This window comes from Eucalyptus grandis, chromosome 2 (assembly GCF_016545825.1).
Source record: "Eucalyptus grandis isolate ANBG69807.140 chromosome 2, ASM1654582v1, whole genome shotgun sequence".
Lineage (NCBI taxonomy): Eukaryota > Viridiplantae > Streptophyta > Magnoliopsida > Myrtales > Myrtaceae > Eucalyptus > Eucalyptus grandis.
Window position 1 is genome coordinate 50178585 of NC_052613.1, and position 11904 is coordinate 50190488.

At 39.6% G+C, this 11904-nt stretch overlaps 1 protein-coding gene across 1 annotated transcript; it reads right to left on the reverse strand.

The window, feature by feature from the left end:
* Positions 1–1364: 1364 nt before the first annotated feature.
* Positions 1365–6078, reverse strand: LOC104433393 (COBW domain-containing protein 1). Its single transcript, XM_010046119.3, has 9 exons — positions 5879–6078; positions 5536–5753; positions 4656–4770; positions 3990–4079; positions 3659–3829; positions 3456–3575; positions 2193–2303; positions 1761–1842; positions 1365–1687 (listed from the first exon to the last, which is right to left on the reverse strand). Exons 1-9 carry the CDS (start codon positions 6071–6073, stop codon positions 1623–1625), a joined length of 1167 nt encoding a protein of 388 aa, XP_010044421.2. The 5' UTR covers positions 6074–6078; the 3' UTR covers positions 1365–1622.
* Positions 6079–11904: the final 5826 nt, after the last annotated feature.

The following is an 11904-nucleotide window of genomic DNA, read 5'->3' on the forward strand; positions in this document are numbered from 1 at the left end:
AAGATGATTAATTAAACAGGTGATGCTGCATTGGTAATCCAGAGATTGATTAGAGTGAGAGGATCAACAGAAATGGTGAGAAAGTCGATGACTTGTTTGAATAACTCAGCTTTAGCAAGAATGATCAACATTTATTTCTCCTCATTTGGTGGAGATTAGTAAAACGCCTGTCTCGTCTCCCCCATCCCGTGTGCCTCTTTAATCTAACACGACGCATTGTCCATGTAATATTTGGTGGTTTGCTGGCTATTGCAACGTCACTTTATCTGGGTCATTGATATCGTACACAAATTCACATTGCGCGCTGATCGATGAACATCCTTAACCGTGCATGCTACAAGATCTCGACCGAACGAGCGCCGACTCAATAGAATCTCACAAAGATTATGCTTGCATAGAGAAGTTAATGCGATACCATCAAGTATATCCACATACAAGTCAAAATTTAGGAAAAAATTCGAATTAGAGTTAAAGTGGAGGCTCTTTTTTAAAAATGGCTTAGGGTGAATCTTTTCTCAGAAAAAGACCTGATCGGGCATTTTTATCTGGAGGCTTCTCTTCCCCCTTTCTTCCTTCTTTTCTCTATGCATCTTCTTCCTTCTTTGATTTCCCTTCCACTCTAAGCCAGTCCGAGCCCCTTCAGTAGCCCCATCTCTTCCTTCAACGTCCGTTCTTCAGTAACATCCCACCCGTTGGCCTCAAGTCTTGCCAGATCGAGGAAATCAACGTCCGATCTTCCTTTGCGCCCAATCTTCATTTATATATTTTTAACTTTGCTGCTTTGGAAAGGATTGAGATGAGCGAGATGGTGGGGACATTTCTGGCAATGACGCGGCTCCTGAAGGAGGCATGGAGCGTCAGCACATCACAAACGCGACGGTGCATGGAGTCTTTGCAGCGGAGCAAGTTGAGGGCATGGGTTCGGCATTCTCAAGCGCCCAAATGCTACCGATGCCAGATTCGGATCCAAATTTCCGGAAACTGGCGCCACTAGATGTGGCAGGCCACGAGCTGTTTGCACCGTTAAAATGCCCATTATGACGGCAAAGAGCCGGACTTAGGATTTTGTCAAAATTTATTGCCACCGGGAAGCCGTGAGGAAACGGTCGCCAGAATCGGGCCCCAGGACATTGTATGAGCTACACCACACTGAGAGGAGCCCGTTTTTGCTGTCATGAAAATCATCAAGCCTTCACCGCCATTCAACTTCACTGGAAGTGAGTTGGCTGGTGCAGAATGAAGAAGGAACATTAAAAAAAAAAAAAAACGAAAAAAAATGCTTCTAAACAAAAGTACTCATGATCAGGGCTCGAAGGTGTTAAGATGCACATGCTAGTGAGCTCGGACGCTTATTTAACACTGAGTTCAAATAAGATCTACTCCAAGCTCTTAATTGAGAAAATGACCCAATTTCAGGTCATTATTTAAAAATTTCTCTCAAAATTTGTGTTATGTGGCTGAGACATACGTCAAATTAGTATTTCACTCTACGGATGATGAAATTGCACAAAAACGAACCCGTGCTCATGGAACCGGCTATTTGTACAACTAAGTGAACTTATGATTAACATTTCTCATCAATTCAAGGAATGAGAAGCCAATAGCGTGGATAATCCGCCAGATCACGATGTTGCCTCTGCACAAACTCTGAGGGAATCAATGAGAACGTCCTCGTTGAGATTATGACCTGTCGGAAGAAACAGGTAAATGGAACCTCAATTTAAGGTTGAAAAAGCACCCTGAGCTTTGCAGTACATTACCAATAAACACTATCTTATTCATCGGATTCTCTTCATCTTTCCATTTGCGAGCTGGAACAATGTCATATATCTCCTTGACAGCCTGCCAAACAGTTGAAAGGTAAGAATTTGAGAAACAGGACTTATGAAATCAATGAAAGATCTTCCCTATGTTTGCGGATAGCTGCGTCACTGGTTTCAGCAAAAGCATGCAGAAAGATGTGAGAAATATATGCAAGGAGCCTACTTTAATCTCATGTGGAATGAAGCAGGCCTAGGAAGTCCAGTCTGAATGCATAGATACAAATCCTTAATGCCGACAATTTTGTGCATGGATGAACTTGGCCTTGGGATGGGGGAACAAATTCACTATGCAATCAATGTCAGACCCCAAAGGAAAAGCCCAATCACTTATATACAATGCTATCGATGTCACCTAATATGATGGTTTACCTGCAAAGTATGTAGCATGTTTGAATTCGAGACACTCAGGACCCCTTTACAACGGTATATGTCCATGCCATATTTCTTATCCCAAAGAATCTCCTCAAGCCATGAACGAACCTGCATGAAAAGCCACTGAAAAATTACTAAGCTTCAAAAGGGAAATAAGAAGAAAAAAGGCAAGGCGAAGGCCCCTTAACTTGGATTTCTTGCCTACCCTCAAATTTATTCTTTCCGAATTATCCCTCCCATGCAAATGGCAGTAAATTAAAACCTACTATTCGATGTAAGATCATCTAGCACAATGGATGCAGCATACTAAAATATGCAAAGAGAAGAAGAACAAGCCCGGTATGTTGCGACATAGTGTAGACTTCAATGTACTAAAACCATTCACGACAAAGTGGAGATTACTTATTTAACCGTAAATGGTCCTTTCCCTAAGTTCTTGATCTCGATATTACATGTATTATGGAATTCCTATACAATTTTCCAAACCTATGAAACAGTTAATCTTTACTGTCAAATGGATGGAGACCCAAGCATAAGAGGAACCACGTGCCAACCCCACTAAGTGGAAACAGATTTTGCAAGTTGTCATAAATGAAACTCCTGTGAAGTATAAGATAATGGCCAGAAGCCATGAGGAAATTCTCTCAATCTGTGCCTGCATAATATCTTCACTGTGTGAAAATAAGAAAGTAACACCTCAAAAGTTACAAAACCAAAAATATAGACCTCTATTGAGTAATTGGAAGAGCACTCGATGCTTCTAAAAGCAGCAGTCAGTTGTAGACTTCCTTTAGTGTCAAGAGAAATCCCAAAGACATAACACTAGGTAAAAGGAAGCCAAATAATGTCTTAAACTATGAACTAACTTCATTGTGAGAAATATTTATGACATTATTTAAGCTAAGTGATGCCTCATCTATTTTCTAGGACCATGTGGATACTCTCAGGGATACAAAATCCTCCATACAGATATTTTATCAGCATAATGGTATTTCCAAACCTTACTAAAGCCACTCATTATATGCATTCTAAGTCTCGTTATGTTCCATCTCCATAGATTGAAAATGTTTTCATGACACAAATATAAATTATCAGACTAACATCATAGTTTCCACTATCCTACAATGATTTGCAGTTAAATAAAATATGAATACAGATAATTCCCAATTAATTTGCTCACTAGAAGTTCCAAAAATCATACTGCTGACAAAGGATGTATATCAGTAAACATGACCCTTGTGTCTGTACTTCATGCATTACCTTATTGAGATCAACTTTTCGAGGCTCACAAATGCATAAAGTGCGCACTCCATTGTCATGAAGTTCTCTACCAGAAAGAGATTGATTTTCTTGCAGCAAGGCTTCTAAGTGAGCAACGCGCTGAAAGAGTATATTGAGCAATATGATTAACTTAAAAACGGGAGTCATTAACAGGTATAATTAGTGAAGATACAGAAACTTACTGTAGCATCATAGGCTTGCCGATCCAAAATTGTCGACAAGTCAACTTGACATCTAACAGTGCGAATGATTTCGGCAATAGAGTTAATGCCATGTATTTCCTTCTCCAATTCTTCCAAGGCACCAGTGGCCTCTGAGGTAACCAAATCAACCTTGTTAAGAATCACCACATCCTACAACAGTAAAAAGTTTCTGTAAGAGCCTCCTACATTCCAAACTCTCCTATCCAGCAGTAAAATAAAGACAAACATGATGAAAAAATCATGGAGAGGGAATATGTGCACTAGAGTGAATGAACTAAGCTGCACGAAAACCAATAAAGCAAAATCTTACCGCAAATGCAAGTTGAAGAAATGCTTCTGGAAATGAAGAAGAGTCACGCCGCTCATTGAGCTGCAATCGGAGGTTTTTAGCATCTACAACCTAGTAAAGGAGCAGGCATATCAAACAAGGGCTGAAGAAACAATAGACTTCATCAATGATGATTTTTGTCCTATACATATGTAGAAAATATGTAAAAGTATATTAACTTTGCCATCCCTGAAAAGCAAAAAAAGAAAGAAGCGAAAAAGCCCAAAAGGGAAAAGGAAAGTACAAGAGGGTCCTCATATATGGGGCATTCTGCTTATCAAGTATACAAACAAAGCAAATATAAAGTAATCGAGTTCCAAGTTCCACCTTGCATTATATGTCTACCCAAGCAAATTGGAAGAAGTAGAAGCGCAGCTAATACACCTACCACCTCAAGGTCAAACATAACAATGATTTGCTCCAGCTTTTTGATAAAAAGACAAGTAGGAGATGTAAAAGTTTCAGATTTTAATGAGGGAAAGTAACATGGGATTTCCAGCCAGAAAAAAAAATTAATTGAGAAAATATACCCAGCGCTTACATAGTTTCACTTTCAAACGCATAGTCTAAGGGGAAATGAATAAAATGTCAGCAAGTGTAATATAAGCCTTCCAAAACAAACTAAGATGTCATTTAATAACTTATTACTGTGACAATGGAGTCGAGCTTCACAGAAGATTCAAGCTGCTCATCCAACCAAAGAACAGATGCAAGAGGAGCAGGGTTTGCCAAGCCAGTCGTTTCCAGCAATATATGATCGAGCCTATCCTACCAGAACAGCAACAAAGGCAATTGTCAGTTTCTGCCAGAACATTCTAATTATACAAGACAGTCCTGAACAAATTTCAATCATAGAGAAAATTAAGCAGAACTTACTGCTGAAAATGATAAATAGATTGAGACAAATCCAGAAAAGAGTGTTGCAAACCTCTTAGGCTCATACGCATCAGATAATTCCTAATTAGGCTAAACGTCCTTATTAGATGAGGATCACGACACCAACAACAACATAATCCAGTCGCCTGTGCTAAATTATAAAAGTAAAGGGCATCATCACTACAGAAAGCTTACAAGGGGTTCCGGATAAACTCCTGAATTGTTCCCTGTGTAAGTTTCCTTGACTAGACAAGGGTATCCCTATCCCGACGTGATAGCCTGGCCGATCAAACTTTTCATTCCTATCCTAATCCTTTCTTTCTGGCACCCCCTGCTCCCTATGAAGCATTCCCCGCCTTCTCCTCTCTCACTCAAAGCTGCTCTGCTATGTCTCCCATCCGGTGTTGGTTGTTAGTGCTTGTCTCTCCTTTCTCAAATTACTCATCTTCCTCTACTCTACTTTGCTTCCGCTTCTCAGCTTTTGCTTGACTGGTCAAGCTTGAAAGCTCTGCCTACTCTTCATTTTACTTCCTCCACAATACCACATGCTCATTCCAACACCAAGACAGCACAATACATCTCCAATCGGCGGCAGAAGTGAGGAAAACCATGCGAAATGCGAGAGAGCGAGAGAGAGAGAGGGTCCACGGACCTTTCTTTCCTCTGAACAAGTTGCTCGAGGGCCTGAACCAGGCTGTGCTTGACGGTGCAGCAGACGCAGCCATTCGCGAGCTCCACCCACTCTTCGACGAGATCCCCGCCTTCCCCTTCGTTGATCATCGCCCTCTCCACCCCGATCTCTTCCCCGAACTCGTTCAGTATCACGGCTATCCTCTTCCCGTGCTGGGAGTTCAGGACGTGGTTCACCAGCTGCCCACAATCATTCACCGCATCCCCCAAGACGAAGTCGCGGTGAGATAGAAACGAACGAAAAACCCCAGAAATTCCAGAAACCCGCAACGAATCCGAGGAAGGGAGACGGGGACGACGCTCACCGTCGATTTGCCGGCGCCGAGGTAGCCGGTGATGACGGTGACGCCGACCGAGGAGCCGCCGTCTACGGGTCGCCGGGTCGGGTCGGACGCTCCGGGTATTTCGATCGCCAGCGGCGGGCCTTCGTCAAGTTCGCCGTCGTCTTCCATGGCCGATCGGAGGGAGTTCAGCTCAGAGGGTTTACGAGAGGTTTTCATTTGGGACTCCCCAAGTGTCCCTCTATATCCAACGTCCACCTAAGCAAAAAATAATAAAAATAATAATAATAATAATTTTTTTAATTATAAGGTTTTTTTTCCCAGAAAATTATTGGCCAAATGGCCAATGTCCAATTTCAATTATTACATTATTCGTGGGAAACCACCACTCACGTGCCCCGGGTAAGGGCGGCTAGCACTGAGCAACGACGACACCGCGTGAATTGAACTCGGGACCTCTCGTGAAAAGTTCCCTTACTCAACCACCTACGCCACCACCACGGGTGGTATTCAACAACATTATTCTTCTCTTTGTTATTGTCTAATTTGATGTTTCCAACTTCGATTTTGTTCAGTCTATTCAATATATTCTTTTGAAATCGGATATAATTACTTCATTAATTTGATTTGATTGACGTTATACATGACAATTCGACTATATCACATAATTATGCACGTCATAAATATTAAACAAGTTTGAGGTGCAAGTTGAATTAGGCTTTTGAGCTTTATAATATGATTTATATTCGAGTGTTATAAAAGTTTTTTGATACTATGATTCTTTTTTTTTTTTGTTGACATGTCGGCATTCTTTCTTGATTACGAGTGACACCGTCATAAACACTTTAGTTCAAGAGATTTGAATTTAAATAAGGTAAAATGTTGATGTGCAAGATTTAAATTATTTAAGTGAAGAGTAAAAAGTAAAATTGAATTAAGAAGAATTCAATAGTTGACAGGAGTCGATAATTTCATGAAAGTGTTAAGCAATTTATGTATAAAGGTGAGAGTTGCAAATGACATAATTTTAGTAATATATAGTATCAAAGAGTTTTGAATTTTGTACTCAAGCATCGGGCCATACCTATATTTTGTTAGGAGGATCATTCCTTGTCCACCAAATCAATCAGGACAATGATCGGTTTGATTCTTCATACCATCCTTAACTTGGTGATTCCATCAGAGTTGGGGCCTTCATTCTTGATCACATCAAGAACCTTCTTCCTTGCCTCCTCCTTGCCAATAAGAATGAACCACTAGGAGGAACATGACCCGTGTTGGCATCACGATGGCGATTTCTTCTTTGGCGAAGTAGAACGCCTTGCATTCATTCACCATATCATCAACCGTGATTTTCTTGCTCTCATCTTGTCATGGTAAGCCTTCACAAGTTGCTTAGGAAATCATTCCCATAGACATAGTCATCTGCTTCTCCAGCCATCATCTTCTTCTCTCTTTTCTTGGCGATCTCCAAGATTGCATCACGCATGCCTTTCTCGAGCTTCTCAACTTCGATTTCATCCGCTGTCTTCCAAATCTTACTGTGCCCGGATTCTACAAGAAACACCTTAGTTTGTGAATCTGAATTATAGATTGATTTTCCGACAAATGCGTGTTCAAGTCTCCATTTACCTTACTAGCTAACTGCGTTTAGTCTTGTGCATGAGGAGAATATACATGTACATATAACATCATTATAATTTACAACCACATGAGTAGTGTGGAAAGTGACACCAGCCACCATGATTAGCATTGTCAAGACTTCATCGCCGGACCTGCGATTCCCATTAACTAATATTAGCGTGCCAGTGTATTTGCCAGACTTTCTAGACCTCGACACTATTATAGCGTCGGCAGTTGACGAGGTGTCTCGATTGGCCAAAAGCCACCATTCGCGTTTGCTTAATACTCAAATTGCCTAATTTAGAATTATTGAATCTAACATGATTTTATTCAGGTTTTCAGGCATACCTCAATCACAAAAATTCCTCTTATTAAAAATCTTAATAATCACGGGTTTGAGCCATGAGACGTTAGATCGGATTCTATTATTTTGATTTCTTGTTTTGGGTTGTGCTGAATATATTGATTATATGGGTTTATTATATTGCACGTGATTAATATGAGAAACTTTCCAGTTTTGAAAAATACAAAAATCGAATGACATGATAATACCCATTGCGCTCATATGTATTTTTGTCATTTTATTTTATTTTAGGATAATGACTCAGGAGCCATGTAGTAATTTAGAAAATTTCTTGATTTGGAATAGGATGTAATCTGAATTATTTCCTACCACACATATGTCAAGCAGTTTCTATTTTAAAAAAAAATCATAAGAATAACATGTGTATATTATATATGATTAGTCGCATAAATTTCATCTCATCACTTTTCACGGAACGAGCCAAGATTAATAAAACAATCGGTTGGTCAATCTCGTGGGGCGCACCAGCTTCCACAGTTTCTGGTCTCGTCCCCCGACGATTTCACAAGTCGGAATGGAGCCAGACAAATTCTATGTACCAGCAAATATCTGTCGGCACACATCTCCCTGCTTAGATTGTGTTCTACATAGTAAATAAAGAATACACCAAACCACAACATATTTATGCTGATTAAAGAAGGATGATGCGCTGATCATCAGCATCCCCCAGCCCCATTTTTCATATTCGACAAATCCTAGAAGCACACCACAGGGCATTGAAATATGAAGGCATCAATGGACATCGTTCCACAACTCTTAAGACAAAATTCTCATGCCGGTAAACCAAGCTACAATGGTTGAAATATTACTTGAAGTCCATGTTTCACACCAATTGTGAGGACTTGAACTTGACAGTGGACGTACGCAGGGAACAATTTGAAAGTGTAGCATTGCAGAATTATTTAGAGAACGATCTTTGTCTTGTGCATCGCGAGGCTCATGCCTGCGTAAATTCGGGGACCAAAGCTGAAGGGAATGAACATGACTGGATCATTATTGGCGAATTCCCCAAATCGGTCTAGTTTGAAGAGATGCACGTCTCCTCTCCTGATTCCGGGGTCATGGTGAAGCTTGACATTTCCTACCAAGATTTAAATATCGGCAGGAAGGACAAGTAGGCATGATGTTCCCAATCTAAGCTACCTAATTAAAGAAATTCTAGATAAGGCCATCCGAATTTTATTATTCTTGTGAGATTGAACTTGTTTTTACCTACCAAATTAACCCCAGGCCAAGAATCAACATTCATATCTTTAATTTTCCAATACCATCAGAGTCGGGAACATTGATCCGAACACTTGGAGAATCTCCTTTCTAGCTTCTTCTTGCCAATCAGGGTGAGTCGCTGGGAGGAACACGACTCATGTCATCAATGCATTGGTGGATTCTTGTCCAACAAGGTAGAATGTCTTGCATTCATCCACTAGATCATCGATCATCCTCTTCTTATTCTTGTCCTTGTTAAAAGAAGCCTTCCTAACCTGTCCATAAAAATTATTCCCAAAGTCAGCTGGCTTACCAGCCTTCACCTTCTCTTCCCTTTTCTTTATTCCCAATATGCATATGCCTTTCTCGAGCTTCTCCCCTTCTATCTGATCCGCCGTCTTGCTTGGCAAAGCCAACTTCAATATCTTGTAGAGGTTACCTTTTCTTTTGAATTTATATCTCATTAACTAATTTGGATTATAGAGAGCGGATTCATTTTATCACAATTGAAATTTCATAGATATGTATTTCACTCGTGGTCAAGCCAATAATTAAAAAGACACTAGTTATTGGTTGAGGAATGAAGCCACAAAGGCATTCCATAAGTCAGGTACCTTTGTTTAACTACAGAAAAAAGGAAAATTTCAAAACTTTAATGCAATGAATGGGTCTTTCGGCATTCCTGAGAGCATGAATGCACACAAGCTCCAACTTTCCTCATGTCCACTCCAACTTTCTTGGTGTCTACATGAATTCAAATATGAAACAAGAGATTAAAAATGTTGCTCACAACAAAATCGAAACTAATCTTCTTCTTCTTCTCCTTCTTTTTGACAGAGTATTTATATTGAAGTGCAAGGAAATGAAAAGATCTAGTACGGAACCATCCTCTCATAAATAAATTATATCAATGAAGTAGTTATAAATAAAACAAGATTATACAGTAATCCACACATATCTGCACCAACTGAGAAAATTATCACGATGAAACAGAGAATAACAAGGTCAATAGCTATTTTATTAGTTAATCCATTTGCCCCATTTAGTTATTTACTTTTCGTTGCACATGATAACTATTCTATTTTTGTTCAAGAACTACTTTTCTATTTCAGATTTGTCTCTAGAACAAAAATCAGTTTGCCAAAACTATTTTATTTTTCTATTTTTGAATGGATTTTTACTTTAGAAATAAGTTTGGAACATAAATAAGAAGTAAAATTTTTTTACTTCTCTATTTCTAGAGTAGAAATGAGAAATAAAAGTTCTTATCATCATTCGTTCTCACTATTAGCTAGTCACCCATTCGCCGCCACCGATTGCCGTCCACTGTCCGTCGCCACCTCTCTCCAGCCGCCGATCGCTACTCCTCGGTTGTTGTCCATCACTCGTCGCATGCGGTTGCTCGTCGCCATTCGTTGCTCACTATCTGCCGGTCATCGTTCGTTGTCCACTATTTGTTGCCTATTGCCCCCACCGACCGTTGCCTCTATCCAAGAAGGAGAAATTTTGTATTGTTATAAAATGAATTTCTATTTTGGAAATAGAAATTTTGTTTCATTATCAAATACATATTTTTACTTATAAACTCATCCGAGAATATAAATAAAAAAATCTATTTCCCTTTTAGAAATTAATTTTTGATCAAAATGGTTAACATTCGTGCCTTAATGACTAGCTGATTGAGCATCAGTATTTGAGGAGCTTGTGTCATATTGCAATAAGACATCTGATTATTGCTAAATAAAACAAGTGTCACGGTTTAATTGGTTTAGTAAGATGTGCGTGCATTGCATGAAAGATGCATGTTTAATGCTCGGAAGATGCAAGTTTAATGCACCGCTCGTCGATCTCGAAAATTTGGCAACCAATGAGTTTGTGCATTAAACGTGCATCTTTCGTGAGATGCACATGATCAAAGATGGACGTTTAATGCAGCACGGGCTAGATGGTTATAATATGAGACTCGAAATTGCAAATAACGTCATAGTTTTTGTTTGTCATTATACTAATTCTTAGAACGGGTGACCCCATAAAAAAAAAAAAAATAAAAAGTGTTGTTATGGCGGATCTCATATGTATCCGAGTTGGTTTATACTATTATTTTAAATGCAGTCACATCAAAAACAAGAAGGGCCACCGGTCTCTTGCAACAACGATCGTGTTCAAGTATGTGGAAGATTTGAATAGGCTGAGAATAGTATGTTCGATTGACACACAGGACACAGGATGAAGCACCAGGACATGGACGAGCAAGAAGAGCCCTCCTGGTGGAGGAGATGGTCCAAATTTTCCAGGAGCTTGACATCCATCACACGCCTAACTGAAAAAACACAATCTCCATAACCGAAATCTTACATTTTCCTTGGTACTTGCGAAGTGCACCTTTGATTTTTCCCTTTTGGGAGGCAAAATTGAAGGGGTGAACGCCTTTCCTACGAGGTGTCATGTTCTTTTAAATCTGTTTTCTACGTTCTCCTACGAACAAAGGTCATTAATTTTCCATACGCTCGTACGTTGTCGATGCATATTTAGTGGTTATTTTATTTGACTTGTAACATTTTTCCTTTTTATATTCTACAAGATAAAAGACACACACTATTCACATGCAAGAAACAAGACTGCTGCGATAAAAAAGAGTTACTTGTAATTATGGTCAAATTTACACATTATGCGAATGGATGGATCCCTACGTTAAGGGTTAGACCAAGTTATGAATGCTGAATGCTGAGCCTTGGCATTGCCCCCACTTGATTGATAACGTGCAGGCCACCAGAAATAGGCCTCGAAGATACATAACAAGCCATTTTCAATGAACTAATCTATACTTAGAAAGGAATTTTTCTATCTCCAATTTAGG